Here is a 27427-nt window from a genome sequence, read left to right as displayed (position 1 = left end):
GTTAGTAACACACTAATATTACTTAGTAGCAAAGTAATATTATATACTGTTAATGTTACTGTTAATATTAGTGTGTTATTAATACCAATTTATTTTTATGGTCTAAGGATAGATATACATGGGTGAATGTATTATTATGTGTAGATCAGTGGTTATCATCACTCGATATATTTCAAAGGGTTTAACATCTACAGAGCCATAGTAATATAGTTAATATTATGTCTAACACGTTAAGATTATACAATATATCAATTTGTATTCTTTAACACCTGTTTTGAATCCAACAATTGCTTTGGTCTCTATTTGTGGTGACATAAATCCCTCCCTATAACTCATGGATTAAGAATTCTGATAATAACAAGGTCTAGAGAAAGAAGAAAAAAAAAATCCGCGCCGGTGGTCCACAGCAGGGAAACAAATTAATCTCAGAAAAAAGAAATACATAAAAAAGTCAACTTTGTGTAGTTGTATCATGTATGTTCTTTTACGTAAATTTGTTTTTTGGATGGGCCTATTTGTTCATAAGAAGTCCATAGTGGGCCTATAGATAATTGTCCCTTCAATATAATACTTTCAAAGGCAAAGATCATTTTGCATCCGTACTACTAGGCGTGTCGCATACACATCCCTCAATTACGAAAAATATCAAATATACCTTATGTTTTCTGGTCAAACTTTAAAAAAATGTAATGACGTTAATTTTGTAACGTGTTGCTGTACAACTACAATTACAAATTCACTTGTAGAAAAATGTTTTTTTACTATGATCATTAATCGTAGTAAAATGTACTAAATTCGTAGTAAAAAGAAACCTTTTGCTACAACTTTTTACCGTAGCCAAAAAAAAAATCGTAGTAAAAAGTCATTTTTCTACGAATGACTTTTAGTGCATCACCTAAAATTTCGGGACCCGGGGCTCCTAACTGTATATTTCTACTGTATATTTCTACTGCTTCCGCCACTGCACACACACAAAAAGCATTATGCACATACACAAAAAGTGTTATGATAGTAGACTAAAAGTCTTGTTTTTATCCATGTAGACAATCATATGATTAATAAAGTTTATTAATGTTAGTAGTTTATGACAATCTACAATTAAGTACTTAAATGCTTTTAATACATATTGATTGTTTGTCAGTTCATCGATTGCATAAGTCTCATATTCTAATAGTATTTGAAATGGTATACATCAGCTTGATGAGTACACATAAGATAATGTGGGATAATTACACTTTTCGTCCTTATATTTGTCACCTGAAATGATTTTAGTCGTTGAACTTTTGCCGCCACGACTTTAGTCCTCAAGCTTACCATATTTTGACACTTTTGGTCCGACCGTCAAGTTTCACAGTTAACTTGAATTTTCATTGTCGCCACACACGATGTCCATGTCGCAGTCAAAATTGAGCTGGAAGATGAGTTAAACAATACCTCATTATCTCTCTATATTTCTCTCATATCACCCTACAACAAATCCACTTTTTACTCTTCTACATAAACCTCAATTTTCCCATGTTCAAATTCCCGAAACACCAACTATTTCCCATCTTCGAAGATTGCGTTTTTATTTTCTGAGTATCAAATCCACTTTGCAAGTGGGTAGATTGGTTAAATTTTAAGTTTGGATTTTTGTTGTTGTTTGTTGATGCAGACCAATAGACCTCTACTCCAATAATAGAGACTCTAGGTAGCAACTTGTTGGCCGAAAACCTACACGCAAGTGCACGTATCGTACAAGTAATATAGTGGACAATTAAATCCGGATATCGTATCCGAACCCATAGAGAATTAACTAAATTAAACTAAATTAAAAATCAAGTGAAAACAAGAAAGCAATTTAAAACGAAGATTTAATCAAAGTAAACAAGCCTAGGATTTTATTCTTCCCCCTATGTGATTATTACTCCCCCAATTCCTTCAATTATGCAAGTAATTAACCCGGATTATTAACCTGAGATGCTAAATTAATCATAACCCGCTTCCGCGTGTATTACGATTCTAATACTCTAGATTCAATTACTGTATTCCTACGCAATTAATTCTAGAACATAGCATTAAGCATAAATCTCAATAATGGCTACCTAAGAGATTAACTATATTCCTATGTTAATACCACAAATGCTCTTCTACCACAGTTCTAATTATTAACCCGATCTTCCGATTCATGCGATTAACAATAACATAAAAGCACATAAGGTGATCAAGTTCATGCACTTAATAAAACAAGTAGAAGAAGTAATCCGGAATTAAAACTTGCATAAAATCATAGAAAAGGGTTCATAAATCCCACATAGGGTTCCAAATAAAATCCTAGAAACTTAAGACTTAGCTACTCGTGATTCTTATGATAAAGAAAATAAAAGAAATAAATTAAATAAGAAAAATAATGCTTGAGTCTTCGTTGATCTTCGTTCCTCGCGTATTGTGGTGTAAAATTTCGTGCTTATGGTGTAGAGACTTGTTGTTTTTATAGGCTTTTCTTGATAAGGAAGTAGTGGAAACCTAATAGGAATCAATTTCCGCCACTTTCCCCCATCATGACTTGTTCTTCGATTTTCGCCATCTTGGAGTCCGAATTTTGGAATATTGTGTAAATAAGAATTGTAGCCCTTGAAATTAGCTTTCTATTGCCGCCAAAATCAGCTGATTTGAAGTTCTTATGAGAGAGAGATGCTCGAAATGGTGGACACTGCCAAAGCTGTGGCGAGATTCCTCCTTCCAATTTGATTTATTTGTTTAATTGCAACTTTTTCCTTCCTTTTTGATCTATTTTCCTTCATGAACACCTAATTCTTGTTTTTCACCTATAAAACACAAAATCAATCAATTAAAGCACAAATATAATTAAATCTAAACAAAAGATCCACGTAAAGTAAGCGTATTAAGCGTAAAATCTACACTCAACACAACTCTCCTCGCGAGGGTTGGTTACTTATAACTTACTTTGTCTGTTAATGGCCACCTTCTTGACGCTGTATTCTTCTCGGCCATTCATTGGTTTCTGAGGGTTCTGGCTTAACATCTCTTGCGTTGATTTCCGGTATAATATAATTTTGCACAAAAAATTAAAATTGCACTCTCCCACAATGTTAGAATTAAAAAAGAGATAGGGTGGGTCAATAGCCAAATGGTCAAATCTCTCCTATGCAGTTCACATGGTGACTTAATATAATAATACAAGTAAATTATATTTATACCTCTGAGCTAAAATAAATTTAAGGTTTCTATAGTATCAGTAATTATAATCACCCTCTGAAACATTGTTAGAGAATAATGCATTGGATAAGTTATTCCGTTACAATTCTAACAGACTATTAGTTTCAGACAGTGATAAAGACAACAAAGAGTTAGGGAGTAACATGGTTCTCCTAACATTTCTTAAATGAGTTAATTGCACATAACCCCATGTGTTACTTCGAATTGCTAAAAAAGTCCTCATGTTATAAAAATTAGCAAGAACCCCCTTATGTTGTGTTTTACAAAGTTCACTGCCCCTTGCTTCAAAATTTTATGTTGACTTGAATAAAATGACTAAACTATCCAAATTAATATTTAATAACATTTTAATTTTATAAGCAAAAATGTAAATTCAATATAATATAATTAAAAGAAACTGAAAATGAAAATGAAAATCAATATATAAATTTTATTTTTATTTTTATTTTTTTCCCACTCCTCCCCCACCCAAAACCAGCCTTCTTCCTCATCCAGCCCCCGCCACCGCACCACCACCACCATATCAGCCCCCCACCCCAAAAAACTTCTCCATTCCCCAGTCCATATCGACGGCGGCGTCGATTTTTGTTTCGATTGCTCCGATAAAGTTGGCAACAAAAGTCCGATCGATAACCCAAATAGATTGGACGCCGCCCTTCGCCGGACCAATTTACGGTACGAGCTCTGTCGCTGAAATGGTGGCGTTAATGGGGTCATCGGAGCCGTCCAATTCCATGTGATGACAGGAGCGCTCAGAAACGAGCGAACAGAGAAAAGACGAGAGACTGGGGGAATATTTTGGAGAGATGGCCTTTTTGAAAATATTAGGGACTGGATTGAAAATTCTGGAATTTTGTTTTGGGCCTCATAAAGATTTTGAGGTGAATTTATAATTTTTGAAATTTATGATAAAGGATAATTGTGTCTTTTCACGTTAAAAGCACAACCTCAGTCGCACAATTCGCGCGTGTAGCACACTTTCGGTTCATAGGGACCTTATTAGCTTTGACTAACTTTCATAGGGTGGTATGTGCTAATTTTTTTAACACGAGGTCTTATTTAACAATTAGAACTTACACAAGGGTAGTTTTTGCAAAAAACCCTTTCTTAAATCCTTTATTATTTTATTATAGCATTAACGGCTCCACGAGACACAAATATAATGCATATCGATCCCCAAGTAACTATCTGACCTCAGTTTAGTGGAGACATACCATCAACACAAAAAGCCCTGTTCAGAAACACAACCTCAGCTTCTCACACTGCAACAACAAAAAAAATGGAGGAAGTTCAAATATTGCAGTTCACCTATCCAGTTCTTGTAATATCTTTGTTCTTGTTGTGGTCTGTTACTACCAAATGGAAATGGTTGAGCCGAAACGAAAAAAACTTGCCACCATCACCGCAAAAGCTGCCAATAATCGGAAATCTCCACCAAATGGGCATACTACCCCATCGGAATCTCCAAATCTTGGCCCAAAAACAGGGGCCACTGATGCTTCTTAACTTGGGCAGTGTCCCCGTGTTAATCGCGTCGTCAGCAGACGCGGCGCGAGCAATCATGAGAACTCATGATATTAACTTTGCCAACAGGCCCCCGATAAAGGCCTTCAAGAAGCTTATCTACGACGGTAAAAGCATATCGCTTGCCCCTTACGGCGAATACTGGAGGCAGGCCAAGAGCGTTTTTGTTCTCCACCTTCTTAGCGGGAAAAGGGTTCAGTCTTTTCGTTCCATCAGGGAAGAAGAAACTGCCCTTTTCGTGAAAAGGATCGCAGAATATTCTTCTTCGGACGGAAAAACTTGTGTGGTCAATTTGAGTAAGATGTTTTCTGAGTTTAGCAACGATGGAATTTGTAGATCTGCATTCGGCCGAAAGTACAGCGTGTCGGAAAACGGCGAGAAAGCGCTGATGCTGCTTTCGGAATTTTTGGAGCTGTTGGGAACCGTTAATATCGGGGATTTCATTCCATGGCTTGGTTGGATTACTCGTGTTAATGGTTTGGATAAGAGATTGAATAGAGTCGCCAAAGAAATGGATGATTTCTTGGAGGATGTGATTCAACAACACATGGCATCCATTACTCCAAAGGGGAAAACCGGAGAAAACTTTGTCGATATTTTGCTTGAGATTTGCAATAGCAACACTGCAGATGTCTCATCCTTTGACAGAGATAGCATCAAAGCATTACTTCTGGTAATAATTATTAGTGTTTTTTTTTATTAATTAGTCTGATGAGTATAATTATTGTAAGATGATTAGTTAATTCATCTTTTTTTTTTCCGGGCAAATTGCACATCACCCCCTTTAAATTTTCGTACTTTACCCACTCAATTTTTTAAAACTGAATGTCTCCCTTTAAAATGTTATTCTTGTTGCAGATTGCCCCGATGGATTATTAAATCAGAATTGAGTATTTTTGTTGCACGTCGCCCCTTTAAATGTTATTTTTGTTGCACGTTGGCCCTTAAAACACTACTTTTAATTATTTTTTATTTTTGTTTTATATTATCGGTTGTTGTGCAGGATGTGTTTGCTGGTGGAACTGATACGGTATCCACTGTTCTGGAGTGGTTGATGGCAGAACTCTTGAGACACCCTAATGTGATGGAAAAATTGCAAAATGAAGTACGACAAATCGTTGGAAGCAAACACGGCATAACAGATGAGGACTTGGAGAAAATGGATTATATGAAAGCAGTGATAAAGGAAACTCTTCGTCGTCTCGTCACCCCCCTAGCCCATTTATTAGCACCCCGGATAGCTGTCACGGATGTGAAATTAAACGGGTACGATATTTCTAAAGGAACATTGGTATTGGTTAACGCTTGGGCCATAGGGAGGGACCCTAAATCTTGGGACCAACCGGAAAAGTTTGATCCAGAGAGATTCTTGAAGAACTCAAAAATAGACTATAAGGGCCTCGACTTTGAGCTTATTCCGTTTGGGTCCGGGAGAAGGGGTTGTCCGGGGATTTCATTTGCTGTTGCTACTATTGAGTTGGTGTTGGCAAATATTGTGCATAAATTTAACTGGGAATTGCCCGATGGAGCACAAGGACAGGATTTGGACATGAGTGAACGCCCTGGGGGTATAGTTCATAGAGCTATTCCTCTTCTTGCAGTTGCCACCGATCACAAGTAAACAATAAATTGGGGTGGAAATGTTGTTTGCATTTTATATATATTATTACTATTATTATTGCATGCACCGTTTAATTTGAGCTAATTGCATAGACCCCCTGTGAAATTTTGAATGGCTAAAAACCCCCTCATGTTAAAAATATTAGCATAGACCCCCCTATATTATTTTTGACAAAGCACACTGGCCCTTATTTCGAAATTAGTAGTTGACTTACATGAAATGACTAAACTAACCCTTATATTCTTTAATAATTTATGTTCCAATAAATAAATAAAATGCAGAAAGAAAAATAAAATTATCATCCGCCACCGCATCACCACAACCACGGCTGCACCACAGCCGCACCACCGCGGCATCACCACAACCACGGCCGCACCCCCGCCGCATCGGCCGCACTTCCGCCGCATCACCACCACCACGGCGGCACCACCGCCGCATCACCACCTGCCTTCTGCGTTGATGTTCGACGGATTTTTGTGGAATTTTTTTTTGGGTTGTTGCTGGGTTTTGCAGAAGCTCAAATCTTTCCCTTTTTTTTTTCTTTTTCTCGATCTGATTAAAGAGGGAGATTGAAAGTTTTGGTTTATTGTATTTTGGAATTCAATTTCAGAGTGGGAAGACGATGGTGGTGTTGTCGGAGATGGAGCGGCCAAGTTTGTCCAGAATTTTCATTCTTTGTTTCTTTTTCTGATTTTTTTCTTATTTTTAATATTATATTTTTTATTTTAATTGTTTAGAAATTGAAATACTAATAAAATTTGGTAGATTAGATGGAGGAAACAACTTTGGTCCTTTTTTCTTCTTTTGCAAATGGGAAGGTTATGAAGATGAATTGCTGGTTTTTGTTTGTTTTATTTATTTATTTTATTTATTTATTTATTTGGTGAGGAGCAGATCTGGAGAGGGGAAGAAGATGATGAAGTTTTGTGAAATTATGAAAATTGCAATTTGGTTCTATGCAATTTGGAGAGAGGGCTTTTCTGAAATCATTGGGGATTGAATTGAAAATTCTGAAAACTTCATTTTGAGCTTATGAAAAATATTTTGGGTAAATTTATAAATTTCAAAAATTGATTTAAAGGGTATTTAGGTCTTTCTCGTTCCAAAATACGAGGCCCAGTTGCATAAAGCGCGAGTGTATAACACATCGAGCTCGTAGGGTTATTTTTGACTTTGACTATTTTTCATAGGGGGTTTTGTGCTAATATTTTTAACACGAGGAGTTTTTCAGCAATTCGAGATTACAGAGGGGTGGTTTTTGCAAAAAACCCGTTTAATTTATACGAATTTCTATTATTGTTGTTGTTGAATAAATGAAATGCATGTTGTTGTTTTAACAATCTTGCAAATGTGTTTGTCTCTTGATAACTTGTATCCGATGAGCTTAGACGATGTGTTCAATGTATTGAGTTTCTATGACTTTTGAATCCCAAAAAAATGGAGAATGTGTGCAAGTCATTGTATATTTCATATATAGGATCAAAACGAATTCGGCTAACAATAAAAAATAGGGTTAAATGCACTTTAATTCACGAACTTAGGTCGTTTTTGCGCTTTGCCCCCCTAAATAAAAAAAATTGCATGATCATGCCTGAACTTACTAATTGGTTGGACCATTAACTTAGAAGTCCATTTTTGGCAAAAATGTGGCATGAGTTGCCCACTAAATTGGTTGCATCGGTTATCTCAATTTTTTTTGAATTGTTCTTATTTGTATATAAATGATTTGTTTTAAAAAAATATATATATATTATGCCTGAAAAACCTTTTAAAATATTATATGTACTTTAAAGAATTAAAAATAAAATATTTTAAAAACTTAAAATAATTAGTTACACTTGTAAAAAGTAAAAACTTAAAAAAAAATTCGTACTTATAAAAAAATATAAAATATTTTATACTTGTAAACAATTTAAAAACAAAATATTTATACTAGTAAAAGCACTGAAAACAAATTCATACTTGTACTTAAAAGGGCTTGCACTTAATTGTTTGTTTTTTTCTTCCTTTTGTAAAGAAAAGTTAAAAGGGCTTGCACTTAATTGTTTGTTTTTTCCTTCCTTTTGTAAACATGACCGTTCTTGAGCCTTGGTGGTTGGTTTATTGCTGATTTTTTCTTTTTCTTTTTTTATTTATTTATTTAAAAACTCTGACCGTTGGACCTGGTGGACGACTAATCTACATTCTACAATTTTCATTTAATTCTTATTTATAATTTTAATTTTCGTTGAACCACCGGATTCAGTTCAACATTTTTCTTAACTTGAACCGAACCTTACTATTCAATTCCAGTTTTGGTTTGCGTTTAGGCCGGTCCGGCGTATTTGGGACCCAGGGGAGAATATATATTGTACCCTTAAGACCATCTCCAATGGACTATAGCTTATTGTAGTCAAATATAGTTATATTCGATGTAGTAAATTTATCGGGAAAAAACTCCAAAAGAGAAATGGAAAAAAGAAATATTTTAAATAGAAAAACAAAATACTAAATGTAGTCTAAATAATAATATATGTTGATTTATGTCCCTTTTTTCTATCTATTGAATAAATCCATGGTGCAGCAAGAACCACTCCACCGTAGTCTCCATCACCCACCCCTGAAAAGCATAGCATGAGCCGACGACTTTAGGAACAGCCTCAAGGACGTGCTCGTAGGCTCGTAGCGCATCTACGCTCCCTCAACATTGATGTCCAAGCCGCCAGATCTGAAGATCTCGTCCCGTCGCCGCCATCGCTGCGATCTCGATTTAGTTGTAGAAGAGAACATCAAAATCTTAAAAATCCCTCACTCCCTCCACCCCTCAACTCCACCGCCGGATATAGTGACTTTGCCGCCGCCGCCTTTGCCCCATCATCGCCATCGTTCTGATTTTTTTTTTTTTTTTTGATACTTTTGATGTTAGGTATCTTTTACAGCAATATAGTTATTTTTGTTATTCTGCTATTTTTATAGCCATTTTCGTTATCCTACTATTTCTTTTAGTTGTTTTCGATAGTTTTTAGTTGTTTTCGATATTTTTTATTTGTTTTCGACATTTTTGGTTGATTTTCAATTTTTTGGTAGTTGATTTTGATTTTTTATTTTGTTTTCCAATTATATGACCTGCTGAAAAAAAAAATATGAATTAAAATAATTAGTTGATGTATTTTAGTTGTTTTCCACATTTTTAGTTGATTTTGATTTTTTATAGTTATTTCAATAATATGTAGTAATTTGTCAATTTGATAAATTAGTTGGAAAAATAATTTGTTTTGGATTCGAAGTAAATGATATGAAAAAAAACGAATCTTTTAGTTGATTTTCAGAAAAAATTGTAGCTAATTTTGAAAATATTATAGTTTATTTTGGAGAAACGAAACTAAAAAAATGCTGAAAATAACATTATTTTTTAGTTATTAAAAAAATATTTATAAAAATTATTTAAAAAACTATCTTCTTAAATAAACAAAACGAAAATAAAAAATGGAAAATAGAAAAAAATAAAAAAGACATGTGCAGCAAATAATAGAAAAGGGTAAATTTGAGAATAAACAAAAGTTGGATTTATCACTAATAATGAAAAAGTGACTAGATCTATCCTTATTAAAAAAATGTTAGAGGGAGTTTTTACTAATAGCCGCTAATTTTTAAGGGCCAATATTTTTTTTCTAATAAAGACATGACTCAAAACATAAACAATTTTGTTCAAAACTCAAAACATAAACAATTAGTTAATCATTAAGCTAAGCGGTCCAAATAGCGTGGCACACGAGTTATTTTTTTAGAGATCCTGCCATCTTGCGTGTGATACGAGTTATTTTGTTTATTTATATATCTATGAGTTGTTATGAAGGAAGATGCTTGCATTTGACTTCTAATTTTTTACTACGTATTTTGTGCACTGTACAATTATTGATGAATTTTTTTCTTAAATATCTATCTCTCGATCTGTGTGTATATATATATATATATATATTATATTAGGGTAAATTACACCCATACCCCTGAGATATACTTAAATAACTTAATAACTTATAGGTCCCTGTGATATCCATAATTACACTCACCCCTGAAACTTCGTTATAAACTCTAATGGGAAAATTCATTGGTTGTCTCTACCACTTCCGTAAACTAATAGTCCGTTAAAGCTCTATAGGAATAACGTATCCAATGCATTATTCCATTAGAGTTTCTAACTATGTTTCAAGGGGATGAGTGTAATTATCGATATCACAGGGACCTTAAAGTTATTTTAGCATACCTCAAGGGTGTGGGTGTAATTTACCCATTATATTATATGGGCCATCTTGATTTTAGGTGTATATATATAGTTATGTAAAGATGAATAGCACGCATATATTTTCTGAAACTTAAGATTACTGAACAGCATTTAAGGTGGTAAGAAAGAAAAATGTGGAGACTGAAGCTTTCTGAAGGAGGTGAAGATCCATGGATTACGAGCACGAATAACAATGCCGGAAGGCAGTTTTGGGAATTTGATCGAATACCAGGAACACCTGAAGAACAAGCTCAGGTAGAAAAAGCTCGTGATTGTTTTCGGAGTCGCCGTTATCATATCAAACAAAGTTCTGATGCCCTAATGGGAATTCAGGTGACGAATTACTTCTCTTGACAATGTTTGGTTCTGTTTTCATTTCACTTTTATTTTTTCGCCGAAACGAATTAGTGATTGTTAAAGTTTCCGAAAACAAATTCCCGGAACAACTTCTAAAGTTCATCTATCTTTGGACAAGATTTGCAGTGTTGCTACGGTAAATATATTTGACTGTTGTTGCAGCTAAAATCGTCGTCACTAAAAAAAGAAACAGACGTTACTTTATTTTTTTCAAATTCTTCTTCTACGATACTTTTATTCTCCAATTATTCCCGCAAAACATCTTTCCCCAAAATAAAATGAAAATAACTCCCAAAACGAATCCAAACATTTTTTTTTTGTAAATTTGTCGAGTTTCTTTATTAATATTATTATTATTTTTAATTCTTTATATGAAATTGTTGTAGTTTAAGAAGAAGAAGAAGAATTGTGGTGAGTTGGATATGGAGCAGGTGAAGGTAGCAAGTGAAGAAGAAATTAAAAGTGAGGAAACAGTGGTGAAGGCATTGACAAGGGCTCTCAGATTCTACTCAACTCTTCAGGCTGAGGATGGACACTGGCCTGGTGATTATTCTGGACCTTTGTTTCTTCTCCCAGGCTTGGTAAGAAAAAAAATTCTCTTTATTTTATTTATTACAGCTTCTTTCTTCCCTTTAAAACATACATGTGATATAGATCTATGTACTAAAATAGACAAAACAGATTAATAAAAAAAATAAAAAGATATAATGTATATGCATCTCTGTTCTTGATCATGGACAACATATTTAATAATGATTAAACTTTGTTAATTTATTATTATCATATATATCTCATCTCAAATAATAAATACATGACGACTTTTAGCAAATGCACATTTTTAATCCACACACAATTCCTACGTATATGAACTTATATAGGGTCTATTTGGATAGAGGGATTTGGAGGGAGATTTAATTTGGGGAAAGGAATTTGAAATAATTTGTTAATCAATCCAAACATGTCCAAGAAATTTATTATTATGGATTTCAATTCCCTCCATCCAAACGGACCGTCATAGTTCACACAAATAATATTAGTTTTTTCAATTGATAGAATCTCCTATGGAAGAAGAAGAAGAAGGAGGACCAGAACTCCTTTTCTATTCATTTGGAATTTGGGAAAGTTTTAAATTAATTTTAATTGAGTCATTGAAACTTACAATTTCAGCCTATTTGATATCTTCAAATAAAAAGACAAAAAAAATTATCTACTTAGAGCCTGTTCGGCTAAGCTTATTTAAAACATCTTACAAGCTCCTATGTCTGAGAAGATGTTTTAGGAGCTGATCAGCTGTTAGATTTTATTTTAAAAATTATTTTTCAGGTGTTTGAATATGTAGCTTATCAGTTACTTTTTGTTTTTATAAATTGTTCAGGTGTTTGGAAATAAAAAGTTTGTTTATCGCTATAATGACAAAGAAGTACATGACGCCATTATAACTCTCAAACTAATTCGACACAATACTTTTGTTTCTAAAATATTATTATAGTATCTACAAATTAATTTTCAAATAAAAATAATAATATAAAATTATACATTAAATAAACTAAATATTTTTTTTTTATGTATGTTGATATGACATTTGACATTTTTTAAAAAATAAAATGAAGTATAATAAAATATTTTAATGTGCAAGTTTTAATTTTTTGTCCCATTAATATATTAATATAAAATAAAGGTTGTAAAAGAAATGTAATTTTTTTATAGATAAAAGAAATATAAATTATTATTGAGATAAGAAGAATATTCAGGTATTTTTATATACATATAAATATAAATAGAGAGTATGTGAATTTTAGGTGTTTCCGTGCAAAATAAAAAATAAAAAATTGGTTAAGCTGACAATGCGAAAAAACGGATAAAGTACGGATGACAAAATGATATCTACCCATGCATAAATCATGTCTAAACAAGTTAAGGAATTATATTGAGATATGTAGCTACAATTATTACTAATCTTATATCAAAACACATGACATTATATTGACAACCAATCAACATCTGGTTAATCTCAATTCAAAATATCAAGAAAATGTCCAAACACATTGTCATAAAAAAAAAGAAAAAGAAAAAAAAAAGGAATTAATCTCAACGTTTTCATGAACAGGTGATAGCTTTGACTGTAATGGGTGCTGTAAAAAGCATCATCTCGGACGAGCATAAGAAAGAGATACTTCGTTATCTCTATAACCATCAGGTACGTAGTTTAATTGTTCTCCGTTTAATAAGGGCAAATTGCACTTCGCCCCCTCAAAGATTCCTTTTTTGCACTTTCCCCCTCAAAATAAAAAGACGAGATTGTCCTCCTTCAAAATATACAACTCGGTGCATTTTGCCCCAAACGTGTTTTTTCGGTCTAATTCTTATCTGATTTGAGTAAATTGGAAGGGTAACTTCATGTTTCAAGGCCTTAAATGTCATTTAACCTTTTTTTTTCACCCCATCTTACGACTATTATGAAGAACAATGAACAAATTTTGTCGAACTTGGAAGAGAATTTCGTCTAATTTGGAAGCGAATTTCATCAAATTGGGAAAAGAATTTTGTTAGCTTGGGAACCATAAGTAACTTTGAAAGTAGGACTTTCAAGCGGAAAAAAATAAAATGACATATACACCTTTAATTCGGGGAGACTTAGACCACAAACACAAATTTGGGGTAAACTACACCGAGTTCTATATTTGAAAGGAGGGGAGTCTCATTTTTTGTATTTTGAGGTGGGGAAGTGAAAAAAAAATATTCTTTTGAGGGGGTGAAGTGCAATTTGCCCTACATGCACTTCCCCCTATAAATATTCCATTTTCGCACTATCCCCCCACAAAAATTCAAAAAATGGATATAGTCCCTTGGAAATATTATTTTGGTTGCACTTTGCTCCAGAAGGCAGTTTTTGGAAGGCAAATTGTGCAACAGAAATAACATTTTAATGGAGCAACGTACAAAAAAAGTAGTGTTTTAAGGGGCAATGTGCAACAATAATACTATATTCCGATGAATAATCCATTAGAGTTTTGCTCTTGAGGCAACGTGCAACAAGAATTAACATTTTAAAGGGGGCGTTCACTTTTAAAAAAAATTGAAGGGGAAAACTGCGAAAATATATTAGAAATGTACAGGGGCTGATGTGCAATTTTCCCTACATTGAATTATGAGTGTAATAAATATAGTTATAATTGATTAAGGAATAATATTGTGTAGAATATTGATGGAGGGTGGGGATTGCATACAGAAGCACGCAGCAGCATGTTTTCCACAACATTGAATTATGTTGCCTTAAGGCTTCTAGGTCAAGAAATGGACGGTGGAGATGGAGCCATGCATAAAGCAAGAACATGGATTCTCGTTCATGGTGGTGCTACCTTTGTTTCTTCATGGGGAAAGTGCTGGCTTTCGGTGAATACATATATACATATACATATACATATACATATATATACTCTTAACAAAACACACACACACTACACTCTATAATTAATATTGCCTATTATATATATATTGATAGATATATATATTTACTATAGGTTCTTGGCGTGTATGAATGGGAAGGCAGCAACCCTCTACCACCGGAGCTGTGGCTCCTTCCGTACTTTGTTCCCGTTCATCCAGGTTTTGCTTACTTTTTATCTTATTATTTAATTATGGTAATAGAAAGAAAAAACCCGGATATTTAATTATAGATGTAGGGCGTATGTGGTGTCAAACTCGGCTGGTGTACTTGCCCATGTCGTATTTATACGGGAAGAGATTTGTAGGGCCAATCAATGGCCTTATCCTATCTCTTCGTAAAGAACTTTATACTCAATCTTACCATATGATTGACTGGAATTTGGCCAGAAACCAATGTTCTAAGGTACATATATATATATATATTATTGGAGATATTAATATTAAATGATACATTTATGTAATATCTGAAGTTTGGTTGCAGGAGGATGTATATTTCCCACGTCCACTTTTACAAGAGATTATATGGAATTGTTTGCACAAGTTTGGAGAACCACTCGCAATGCAGTGGCCTTTCTGTAAGCTAAGGAATACAGCACTTACCACTGTCATCAAACATATCCATAATGAAGATGTAACCACTAATTATCTCTGTGCCGGACCCGTAAATAAGGTACTTATAATTAATCCGATCCTCCCCTTTTTTTTTCTTTTTCCGTTCATGGTAACTAAAATAAAAATAAAAATATAGGTACTGAACATGCTATGCTGCTGGATAGACGATCCGGAATCTGTGGCCGTCAAACGACATCTCTCAAGAATAAAGGATTACTTATGGGTTGCTGAAGATGGGCTGAAGATGAAGGTAATTAAATATATAATACTTTTCTTCTCGATCATTTGAGAAATAATGGGGGCCATGACCCCCGGCCCCCACCCACATAGCCCTATGTTGGTTCCGTCACTAATCATATACTATAACGAAAAAACAAATATATGTATAACTCTATGGTATAGGGATACAATGGGAGTCAGTTGTGGGATACAGCATTGGCTGTTCGAGCAATAGTTGGAACCAACCTTCCTCAAGAATATGGTTTCATGCTTAAAAGGGCACATGAGTTCATCAAAATATCACAAGTAAGATTCACCAAAAAAGACTTAGCTACTTCTTTTTCTATATATTTATTTAAGGGTAAATTCCACTTTCCCCCCTTGTACTTTGGTTCGATATCACTTTACCCCTTTCTACTCTCGATTGCATCGATTTACCCTTTATTTGATTATGTAGCATAATAACATATACCTTACATTATTTTTATCCATTTAATTTATAATTTTTGAAAGATTACAAGCGATAGTTCGGGTTCCCGGTATCGCCACAGCTCTAAAGGTGGGTGGCCGTTTTCTACCGCAGACCATGGCTGGCCAGTTTCAGATTGTACAGCCGAAGGCCTTAAGGTCTGATTTTCCTAATTAGAACACATGTGATGTGAATTTAATTTATGTTTTTTTTTTTAAAAAAAAATTAGTTATTTAGAATAATTGTTTTTAATTTCTTGCTCAAAATGCAGGCAGCAATTATGTTATCAGAGCTGCCATCAGAGATTGCTGGACAAGCATTAGAGCAGAATAAGCTACACGACGCAGTAGATTTGATTTTATCCCTTCAGGTGTACATTATTTATAATCTCTAACTACCCTGCATTTGTGCTTATTAACCGAATTTTAAATAACGGTATATTTTTCCATGCAGAATAGTAGTGGAGGGTTTGCAACATACGAGCTCACACGATCGTACGCTTGGATTGAGGTAATGAAATGAATCGAAACATGTAGTCATACATACAGAGTGTTTAATTTACAGAAAGAAGAAATTAAATAATAATAACTATAGTAATTGTTTTATGATATTAACAGAGTGTACTTATATTGACGAACAGGTGATTAATCCATCAGAAACATTCGGGAACATAGTTATCGACTACCAGTAAGTGTTCGAGTATTTATTGCTAACCATGTTTTCTAATTCCTACAGTAACTTAAGAACCAAATATGTTGTATTGTACTTGTCTGAGATTGATTAAACCGTCAACATTTATATAAAGGGCAATATGAGATTTTTGGTATTTTGCTAAAAATCTTTTATCCATGTCTTCTTCTCCACCACTCCATCCATCTTTGCAGATCTACTTCCATCATCGAAACTCTTCCATGCAAAGCCACACACACACGCGCACGCCCACGTAGTGACCCACACGCACGCGCACCTCACACGCGTACCATGTAAATCACATTCACGCACAATCGTTGTTTGGAAAATCAGATCTACGTATTTTGTTAGCTATATAGGATATGGTAGATAGATGATTGCAAATAGATGACCACTGAACATAACTAAGGTCGCACTAAACTATGCAACTAAGCTCTATGTGTAACACTTAGTCTAAGCTGTTTAATTAAGTAACCTCTCAAAAAGTCGCTTTAGCAAAAAACAAAAAAAGTCGCGTGTCCTTTTATCTATAAAAAAATATTTCTGAGCTAATTTCCTCCTTTATATATAAACATATAGGTACGTAGAATGCACATCTTCAGCAATTCAAGGTCTGAAACAATTCAACAAAGTTTATCCCAATTATCGGAGAAAAGAAATAGAGGCATGCATTGACAAGGCACTTCACTTCATTGAAAGGATACAGTTATCTGATGGCTCTTGGCAAGTCTCTTTCCTTCTTTTTTACTGGATATATATATGATACTTTAATTCGAAAATAACTCCATTTTTAATTTATTATTAATATTTATAGGTATGGATCTTGGGGAATATGCTATACCTACGGGACATGGTTCGGGATAACAGGGCTAGTCGCAGGTGGTAAGACATACGAAAACAGCTTATCTGTAAGAAAAGCTTGCGATTTTCTGCTATCCAAACAGCTCCCATGTGGTGGTTGGGGAGAAAGTTATCTTTCAAGCCAAGACAAGGTATAAATTATTTTTTATTATATTTCAAAATTACATACGTAGAAAATTATACGAGCTAGTTCGGATATTGATTGCAACAGGTATACACAAACATTGCGAAAGACAAGTCGCACAATGTAAACACCGGATGGGCTATGCTGGCGCTTATTGAAGCTGGACAAGTAAGTGATATTTATTCTTTAGGACAAAGATGGTTGGTCAGGGACTTATTTATAAAAACCCTTTTATTGTATAGGGAAACCGGGATCCGGGCCCACTGCACCGTGCTGCTAAAGTGCTGATTAATTCCCAAACAGAGAACGGCGGTTTCCCACAACAGGTTTCATAAATTATTTTGAAATGGCGAGTTTGTGAAACTTGTGCGTACGTATTTATTTTATCTCTTTTGTTTTATGATATTAATTTGGCAGGAAATTATAAGCACGTTCGTCAGCATAAACAGTTTGATAAGTTGCACTGCTTACAGAAACATTTTCCCCATATGGGCACTTGGAGCTTACCTCAACAAGGTCTTGAAAGCGTGAAAAGCACGGCCAATGTTATGCATATCAAATTAAGAGTGGTGAAACAAAATTCTAGTATATATAATATTTAAACAAGTGAGTTTATCTATATCTATACTTATGTTTTTTTTTATTCTTTTATATAATCTCCAATAGAAATCTAAATTATTTTGCACCATTCGAGAAAAGTTTACTCCTAACTTCAGTTATCAATTTTTCCAACCATCTCATCAACACTATCTCTGCCCATCAGTTTTTTTTTTTTTTTTTTTTTTTTTTCTATCAGGTATTTCAACTATCAAGCATATTAATCGATTATGATAAACATAGTCGATTAAGGAACTAACTACTAAAAAAAAACACATCTACTTAAAACCGAAAATCAACATTTTTTCTACAAAATAAATAATATACATAAATTGTAATTGATTTATACAAATCGGAATCAATAAACAACAATCCAAACACGAACTTAAAAATGAAATCGAGTAATTTTAATCAACTACCAAAACAGTCGATTAACACTTTTATCGACTATCAGAGCATAGTCGATTAACATAATCGACTTTGATAAAGCATAGTCGATTAAGGGTCCAACCTGCGCCAATTTCTCTACCCGCGCCGTCCTCTGCCCAATCTATAAAAAAACCTTAGATTTGCTTCCATCGTCACCACACTGCCGTCACATCACACCATCACCACCCCACTTCGATATTCTGACGGTTTTTTATTACAAATAAAGTAAATCACAACCCGCACCACCAACCAAAGCAGCACCACCACCCACCAAAATCCAATTCCGAGAACAATCGATAATTTTACCCCTTTTCACCGCCGATGTACCAATCTTCGTAATCGAATTCAGAATCGCTATCAAAATCATCATCATCTTTAGAGCTTCTGTTCAGATTTGCAAAAGGGGTAGAGAGCGGGAGGAGACGTCTCAATAGGGGAATTGAAAGCCTAAGAAGATGCATTAACATGGACAGCGGACGGGGACGAAGACGGCGACGACGGCTTCAACGGAATTGGTGTAGTTGTTCTAGCGGTGATGCTGATGGTTGGTTCTTCATCCTCCGATCAAGAGAGAATAAACTAGAGAATTGAGTGAAAAAAGTAGAAAAAAAAAGAAAAAAAACAGAGAAGAGACGGGAGAAGATTAGGGTTGTAGAATGGTATATTAGACAATTTAAGAGTAATTTTAGAATCATGAAAATAACATTTGAGTAGAATATTATCTAACGATGTTTTCTCTAATTATTTTTTAGAGGGGAATTTTCACTTAGATACGGGTTGTTGCTAAATTTTCCCTTATTTTTTATTTTTTATGTATAAAAGTGTGAATGTTACGTAAGGTTTCTTAATTTTTTGTGCTTACAAAAATGCCCCTTCAATGAGATACATTTGAAGGGTATTTGTGTAAGACTTCTTAATACTAAATAAATGATTATAAAAGTTGAATTAATATGCTGCGGTTCTTCGTTACAAGATATTCTTTTAGGGATTATTTTAGGAACCCCTCATATTGAAAATATATATAACTAACCATCATACTGTTTGCATCCTAGTGCAAACCCCTTCCATTTGAATAATAATTTGACATATCCCCTCGGCAGATATTGAAGTACCCATAATACCTTTTTAAATCAGTTTTAAACCCTAGCCAACTCATATCGGTCTCTATCTTCCTCTCTCAACTCCTAGATCCAAATCCCACCCCCAAGGTCTCTAACCAGCGATATTGTTTCTCGGAGTCATAACTCTCTCTCGGATTGTCGGAATTTGATGGTTTAACTACCGTTGGATTCCTCTCGTCTAGCTCTTATTCTTTTTTTGGTGATTTCATTCAGTTTGGAATGCTGGATCTGTTTTTGTAATTGTTTTTCAGTCGACGCGTATTTCAACGAGGGTGGGTCTTGCCGGAGATGTAATTTGTGTTCCGCCAGTCGGAATTGGATGGAAATTTCGTTTACTTTTATATGTTCAGATTTAGTTCTATATTTTTTTTCATTTGTGAGTATGGAAGTAGGAGGCGCTTGGAGTGAAGAGTCATTGGCGGTTTGGTCTAAAATTCGTAGCATTTCGCAGCTCTAGTCTCTCTCTCTCTCTCTCTCTCTCTCTCTCTCTCTCTCTCTCTCTCTCTCTCTCTCTCTCTCTCTCTCTCTCTCTCTCTCTCTCATAGTGTTTTTTTGATTTTTAAGTGTTTTGATGTTTTTTCAATTTTCGTTGATTTGAACTAAAATATTTTTGTGTTTTTGATTTTGCTATTGGAGCTTAATGAAAGCCATTGATCCACTCCTTGCAGGTGTCAAAAATTTTAGTTGAAGTTACATCTGCTTCAAGTTACAGTGTTCAACAGACTGTATACATTACTGTACATTAATATACATTATACATTACTATACATTGCTAGTTACATATAGTGACATGTAGTTACATATATATGTATATATTTGTGTATTTTCGATTTGCATTTTATTGGTTCTGAGGTGATTTATAATATAAATATTGACACTTGTAAATTTTTGTTGTTGGGGTTTATGAATTTCTTTTGTATAAGCGAGCATTCGTGTGTGTATATAATAGATCGACTAATAATATATGTGGTAAAACAAAAGAACATAACTACAAGAAAAACTAGTTTCAGTGACCAAATTCTCAGCGACCATAACTAAATGGTCACTGCATGTTCACATTTAGTGACCAAACGTAATTTTGTAGCAAAAGTGGGAAAGGTTAAATCTTGTTGCGACCAGCGAACATTTGGTAGCTATAAGTGGTCACTAATAGTTAGACATCTTATAGCAACTAAAATTAAAGTTTGTAGCGACAATTTTAATGGTCACTATAACTTTGTGTTAATAGTGACCAATTTAAGATCAATTTTTTTTACGGTTACTACGAGTCTTTAATTTAATTACTAACAACCATTTAATTGGGTTGCTAGCAACCACTTGAATTTGGTTACTATGAAACTACTTACGGAAATCAATTCGATTTGGTCACTAGACAAATCAATAAAATAAAAGAAAGATAGGGCGAAAATGCAAATAATGAAAAAATATAGCCATATCTTTCCTTCGTTTCTTCATCACACAACATTCTGTTACTCTCTCCGCTCTCTTTCTCTCAATCTCTACCAATTCTCGCATAATATTGCAGAAAATCAAGAAAAAATTATCTCTTAATTTCTTCATTATGTTTGCACCAAAATCCCTCTTATATTACCTCTTTTGTTTTCCCAAAAAGTATTCGCCGATTTCACCCAATCCCCAAGCCCTACTTCCTATCCCTATTCAAAAAATTTCGAATTCTATAAAGGAGATTCGGAAGATTTGATTACAGGAAAAGAATTGGGGATTTGAAAAGACAATTTCAGATTTGGGTTTTAAGGAAAAACAATGGTTTGGAGACCTTCGAGAATGAATCTCGTCGATCAGGGCATACAGAGCGGTGCTGAGAGCAACACGTCAGACTTTTGCCGGTGACACCATTATGCTCCGTGAGTCCGTCGCCGAAGCCCGGAAGAAATTCGAGGAGAACTGTCTCGTGACCTCCCCTGCCGATCTCAACCGCCATATCGAGGAGGCGAATGAGGCCACCCGCTTCATCTCAACCATGATCGTTCAGGCCAAGCTCAACGATCGCGGAGGTTATGGTATGACTAACAACAAACCCTCTTCTCCGAACTCCAACCCAATTCCCACCTCCCTTTTCCCTTTTCCTTTTTTCTTTTCTTCTTATGATGTAATTGTGCACGCTAGGTGTTTGTCAAAAGTTCTATTGGGAAAAACACTACTTATCATGGCTTATTATCTTAAAAAATGAACAAAAATTTGCACGCCGAAATTTGGTATGAAATTCAGCCTGCTCGCCGGAAAGGGAAATAAAATCTGCTACGCATCTGTTTTCGGAGCCAAAATCGAAGGGTTTGGAGTGTGAATTTGGGAATTATTCCTTCTCGAAACTCGTAGAAGACCTCGAAAACTGTGAGTAAGTGTTTAATTGTTTCCAATTCGAGCACGTGTTATAGACTTTTAGGGGTCGGAATCAGACGACAGCGAATCTGTCAAAAAAGGGCAGTTTTGCCTAATCATCATACGGAGCTGTTTTTGTTATGTTGGAGTTATAATTTAGGCTATGTGTCTTCTGATGTTTTGTATATTGAGTTGTGAGGTTTGATTTGGTATATTATTTGGTCGATTTGGATAACTCTACAAATTGTTATGATTTTTCAAATAAACTGTGACAGCAAACAAGTTTGTCCAAAACAATTCTGGCAGTTTTCTGTATTCAACTTTTTGGGCTGTTATTGATGTGTTATCTTAGTAATTGGTGGTTGGTATCTTCATCACAATTGTAGATAAAGTTGTGAAATTTTATTTGGTATATTGTTTTCCCAATTTGGATAAGCGTACGGCCTGCTACGATTTTTGGAAGAAAATGTGACAACAAATAACGTTGGTTTCTAGTTTAATGTCCATAGTTAGCATCTATCTATGTCATTAGTTATTTGAGTCATTAGTTATTTGAAATTTGTCTTATGCACATTGAGCAAGAAGTTTAAAGTAATGTGATCGAAGGTGAAGCTTAAGAAACTAATGGATTCTTATTTCAGGTGTGTCATTTGTGGTTGTGTACCTAAGAAAATTCGGTCTATGATGTTGCTTTTGGTGCTAACTCGAGGTGAGAAGACTTTGTTATTTGAGAAAGACTTTGTTAGTTATTTCTTCAGGTTATATAACCAAATTTAACCCGACAGCTATGTTGGCGAAATTCGGAGAAATAGTAAACCTTCTACCGCACCTGTTTTCGGAGTCGAAATCAAAGGGTTTGGAGTGAGATTTTCGAATCAGTCTCTTCACAAAACTCGTCGAGGACCTTGATAATTATATGTAAGTGTTAAATTTCTTCTAATTCGAGCAAGTTTTATAGCCTTTTAGATATGAGAATTTGACGGCAGTGAGTCTGCCAAAAACAGGGCAGTTTTGATGAATCATATTCTTTGGGTTTTATTACCGTCTTAGGATAATAATTTGGGATATATTTATGAAGTAAACTTTTAGATGAAGTTGTCAGCTTTGATTTGGTATATTGTTTGGCCAATTTGGATAACTTTACAAATAGTTATGAATTTTACAATAAATTGTACCAGAAAAGAGAATTTATCCGAAATTCTGGTAGTTTTCTGTAATCATCTTTTGGGCCTGTTTTGAATATGCTGGGATCATAATTTGTGATCAGAGTCTCCAGTGAACATGTAGATGCAGTTGTTAGCTTTCATTTGGCATATTACGTTCCCAATTTGGATAATTGTACCAATTGTTATGATTTTTCAAAGAAATTGTGGAAACAAATGTTTTAAACCTTTGTTTCGAGAACTTGTCAAACAAACACGAGTCAACTCCGTACCATGTGAATTGATGCCTGGAGTGTGTTGTATTTGGTAAATAGAACGCCATAGAAATTGTGTATTATGTTCGATTGTCAATTATGGCATAAGATTTAATTTAGGATGTTTATATGAAATAGAACCGAATAGTAAACGATTATGTTAACATTCGATAACTTATTTAATTCTAATATTTGATAGGTGTTGAGTATATTTATGCTCTCATTCAAGACTTGAGCATGACTCGAGAGTGAGGTGTTTTTATAGCACTTGCATGGGACTTCAGGTGAGGATCTCTATTTCTTGATTCGGGAATTATTCGAGTAATTTCTCATCCCGATTCGTTGATTACTCAATTGAGTTCTTTTATCTACCTTGAATAATTCAACGAGTTTCAATTTGTTTATCTATCAATTTGGAATTGTTTTCACATCTTTACTTGTATACTAGTTGGAACCACTTCTATTATGATTCCAAATGATTTGTTTCTACAGTGATTCATTGAACGCAAATCGTTCTTTTCTCGACTCTTGGACCATTTAGGATTATTGTATTTCGATAGTGGGCGTCACAATTTTATTCTTTGGTACCATATATTTTGTTCTCTCTTTTGTTACTACAAGAAGCTGGCTTTTTGTTTGACATGTATAAATTTAAACAATACTCTTATTTTAGATGGAGCTGATACAGAAAATAATATTAGATTATCGGGTGTTGCTCACGTTTATACGAGATTTATTTATCGTGGATCCAGGTATACTTAGTATTATGTACTTTGATTGCATACTTGGAATTGATTCTATCATATGATTTCTTATTTTCTAATTGATTTTGTTTTTCCCTTTTTCAGGTTGGACTGTTTGATGAAGTGAAAGAACGTTATCGTGGAAGTCATATTTGTTGTCGCTTAACAATTTATGAAGTGGAGTTTATTATGAAATAATTATAGTAATATTTCTTGTTATTTGGAATGATTGATTTATTATTGTATTTAGTACGATAGATTGAAATTATAATATTCACATTTGATTGCAATCTTTAGTTTTATTTTAATTTTTTTTACAGCCACTTTTGCAAATAAATATTAATGATTAATGCAACCAACTAATTATTGGTTTGAATTGGTCAGTAAATTTAATAATTGTTGAAACCATGTAAAAACTATTGCAACCAATAATATGGTCACTATATGTATATATTTAGCAACCACAGATATAGTATTTATAAACCAATATATACCGTCACTATATGTATATTATGTAGCAACCAAAAAATGTGGTGGCCAAATATATATATCCTATAGCAACAATAAAATATGGTCACTATACGCATATATCATTTAACGACCAAAATTATATGGCCACTATATATGTTGCTATAGCAACCATATTAATATTATTGCCACCATAAAATTTACATTAGCGAGTCAAAAACTGGTCGTTAATAATTATATTTTTAGTGACCATTATTAGTTCGCCGCTAAATCTCATCTTTTAGCGTCCAATTATTTTTTTTGTCACTGAGTACTTTTAGTAGCTACCCTGTTGTGACCACCGGTGACCAAGCTTAATTTGGTCGCTAGAAGTTTTAACTACCATTTTCTAACTTATAGCGACCATTCAAAATCGTCACTAAAACCAATATTTCTTGTACGAATTACTATAGTTTACTACAATTACATGATTTTAAAAAATAAAATTATAAAAAAAATAATAATAAAAAATTAATAAAAAATATATATAAATTAAAGAAATAGGTTTATAAAAAAAAAAGAAAAAGAAAAATAATAATGAGTAAATTAGTGAAAATGCTAAATGCAGGACCAGAAATGTTGAATGCAGTTTGGCCGAAAATTGCATATTAGGGTAATATAGTATTTTTGAGTTTCGCCTCTCCAGGGGGCATGTCAAATGATAATTTTGGCTTGGGTTTATCCCTAGTTTATTTGGTACCCATGGGTGTATATAAAATAAGCCCATTCTTTTAAGAGTAAACCGTGAAAGTACCCCTGTGTAATTTTCAAATAGAAAAAAACCCCGATGATATATTAACTAGTATAAACCCCATGTGAAATTTAGTTAAAGACAGAAACCCCCCTGGTTGAGTTTCGTGCAGCTTACACGCGGGATATGGGGCTGGTATTTGATTTTTGGACGTGAAATGACAAAATTGTCCCTCAAAATGTACTTATATGAATAAATATTTTCTTTTTAATTTGATTTTAGAAATTAAAATATTATTAAAAAATTAGTAAACAATTAAATTGAAAATATAGAAAAAAAAATTGGTAATCAAGTTAAATATATATTTTTTAAATACAAAATAAAGAAATACATAATAATGGAATTTAAGTTTTCTTTTGATGTAGGGATAATTTAAAATATATACATGAATTATTTTTGATGTATGGATAATTTAAAATATATACAGGAATTATCTGATAATAAAAATAGAAATAAAAGACCCCATTGCACTTTTCTAACTATGATGTAACAAAAATAAAATATTAAAATATTTATAAAATATATGTATTTATTAATTGCAAAACCCTAGGGGTATTTGAGTCTTTTTATATTAAGTCAACACTCAAATAAATAATGGCAGAGTATGTTATAGGAATAATTTTGTAAGGAGGGTTTTTGCACAGGGTTTTTTTTTTTTGCTATTTGGAGATTACACATGGATACTATTTGCGCCTTACTCATTCTTTTAATAATTACTCTCTCTGTTCCACAATAACTAACTGTCTCTTTTTTTAAATATTTTTATTTCATATTATCTTGTCACTTTATATTTCCAATACTGCATTAATTGTGTAATTATCAATTTTACCCTTATAAACTATCTCCAACATTCTCTCACATTAATTATTGGCAAGGGCATTTTAGTATGAGAACATATATTTTTCTAAAATCAAGCAATATTTATTGATCCTTAATCCTTGTTCACAAGCTAAAAACTACAATTATAAAGAAACGGAGGGAGTAATAATTAATAAGTGAACCGGTCCGACGAGGACTGTAATTAATAAGTTGGATGTCCAAGTCATTAATATCTGCTCCGATTTTAAAAATATTGTGTACTTACCTCGTGAATCATTAACAATGATTTGAGATCATGGTGTGCACGTTCTGTATCTCTATATATAATTCATAATGAAAGTTGTATCTCAACTACCCATTTACTTTTATATCATCAATAGTTGACTCCCCAGCTTCAACTACTATGTCTAGTATTGTAATCTTTCGCTCATCTAATCTTTAATTTATAAATGCGTTCTATTTCAACCAACCCTTTAGCTTTAAATGAATAGTTCACTCCCTAGGCTCAATTATTTTGTCTAGTATAGTCATCTTTGTTTTTGTTACTTTTTTTTTTTTTTTTTTTTTTTTGAATTATTGGAAATCTCGTAAAGCAAAATATAATAATAATAAAAAAAAAAATCCCCTTGGAATAGTTGTAAGCATATTAATTACTTGGGGGCCGGTAAATTATAATATATTTAAGAAAACCATAGTTATTTTTTATTTTAAAACTATATTGTATTTCTTCACTTTATAAGTATTCAAAATAGAATATATATATATATATATATATATATATATATATATATATATATATATATATATATATATATATATATATATATATATATATATATAGAAAATAAAGAAATGCCGGGCAACCCTAAGAAACCCTAATGTCATTGCTATAATTATTTAATTTATTATTCCTTGTACTAATTTTCTAACTATATTTTGAACAATTAACAAAACTAACTGAAATGTGACAAATCATTTCGGCATCAATCTCCTATTTTCCTTCAATATATCTCAAATTTAAGAAATAAAGATAAAAATTCGATTTGTTAAATTGATTTTTTTTTCTTTTTCACTTTTAAAATACGATCACGTGCATTGCACGGAGAAAAAAATGCTAGTATATATATAAATGAACTACACATATCGTGTAACATTCAATTTTTTGATTTGTTTTGTATTTTTTGTTTATATTTTATTATTTTTATTCAATAAAATCGATTTTACATATATTGGAAATATTCTTGTATTTCTTAAGGTTTCAAGTATTTTCATTATTTTTAATAGATTTTTGATAATATT

The 27427-nt window shown here is 33.2% G+C and overlaps 2 protein-coding genes and 1 long non-coding RNA gene across 6 annotated transcripts; all 3 read left to right on the top strand.

The window, feature by feature from the left end:
- Positions 1-3674: 3674 nt before the first annotated feature.
- On the top strand, positions 3675-6539 carry LOC105973418 (cytochrome P450 71A8-like). The gene is made up of 2 exons (XM_088816953.1): positions 3675-5416; positions 5747-6539. The coding sequence occupies exons 1-2, from the start codon at positions 4499-4501 to the stop codon at positions 6362-6364; spliced, it is 1536 nt and encodes a 511-aa protein (XP_088673079.1). The 5' UTR covers positions 3675-4498; the 3' UTR covers positions 6365-6539.
- A 4133-nt stretch (positions 6540-10672) lies between these two features.
- Positions 10673-18153, top strand: LOC105973538 (cycloartenol synthase). 2 transcript variants are annotated; one of them, XM_088816952.1, is made up of 18 exons: positions 10673-10958; positions 11369-11563; positions 13090-13179; positions 14181-14375; positions 14504-14588; positions 14666-14832; positions 14911-15099; positions 15178-15291; positions 15444-15566; positions 15774-15887; positions 16001-16099; positions 16183-16239; positions 16370-16416; positions 16999-17142; positions 17234-17411; positions 17492-17572; positions 17647-17730; positions 17822-18153. In XM_088816952.1, exons 1-18 carry the CDS (start codon positions 10758-10760, stop codon positions 17933-17935), a joined length of 2277 nt encoding a protein of 758 aa, XP_088673078.1. In that variant the 5' UTR covers positions 10673-10757; the 3' UTR covers positions 17936-18153. The 2 variants fall into 2 exon arrangements, with proteins under 2 accessions (XP_088673078.1, XP_088673077.1); XM_088816951.1 differs by having other exon boundaries at positions 14660-14832.
- Positions 18154-20939: 2786 nt separating this feature from the next.
- On the top strand, positions 20940-24221 carry LOC148771213 (uncharacterized). Of its 3 annotated transcripts, none has more exons than XR_016030872.1 (5): positions 20940-21572; positions 21679-22600; positions 22677-22809; positions 23508-23592; positions 23982-24221. It is a non-coding gene; the product is annotated as an uncharacterized LOC148771213 (long non-coding RNA). The 3 variants fall into 3 exon arrangements; XR_016030871.1 differs by lacking the exon at positions 23508-23592 and having other exon boundaries at positions 20943-21572; positions 23982-24060; positions 24157-24221; XR_016030870.1 differs by lacking the exon at positions 23508-23592 and having other exon boundaries at positions 20941-21572.
- The last annotated feature ends 3206 nt before the right edge of the window (positions 24222-27427 follow it).

The sequence above is a fragment of the Erythranthe guttata genome, chromosome 4, assembly GCF_056151865.1.
Source record: "Erythranthe guttata isolate IM_541 chromosome 4, IM_541, whole genome shotgun sequence".
In the NCBI taxonomy this organism is placed as follows: domain Eukaryota; kingdom Viridiplantae; phylum Streptophyta; class Magnoliopsida; order Lamiales; family Phrymaceae; genus Erythranthe; species Erythranthe guttata.
The sequence above is the reverse complement of the archived record's forward strand: the minus strand, read 5'-3'. Positions and strand labels throughout refer to the sequence as shown.

Excerpts from the sequence above, each read along its gene's own strand:
- LOC105973538 (XM_088816951.1), top strand. The coding sequence starts at position 10,758 with ATGTGGAGACTGAAGCTTTCTGAAGGAGGTGAAGATCCATGGATTACG. Across the intron at positions 11,564-13,089 it reads TGTTTCTTCTCCCAGGCTTG|GTGATAGCTTTGACTGTAAT; the intron begins GTAAGAAAAAAA and ends TTTCATGAACAG. Across the intron at positions 16,417-16,998 it reads AACATAGTTATCGACTACCA|GTACGTAGAATGCACATCTT; the intron begins GTAAGTGTTCGA and ends ATAAACATATAG.
- LOC105973418 (XM_088816953.1), top strand. The coding sequence starts at position 4,499 with ATGGAGGAAGTTCAAATATTGCAGTTCACCTATCCAGTTCTTGTAATA. Across the intron at positions 5,417-5,746 it reads GCATCAAAGCATTACTTCTG|GATGTGTTTGCTGGTGGAAC; the intron begins GTAATAATTATT and ends GTTGTTGTGCAG.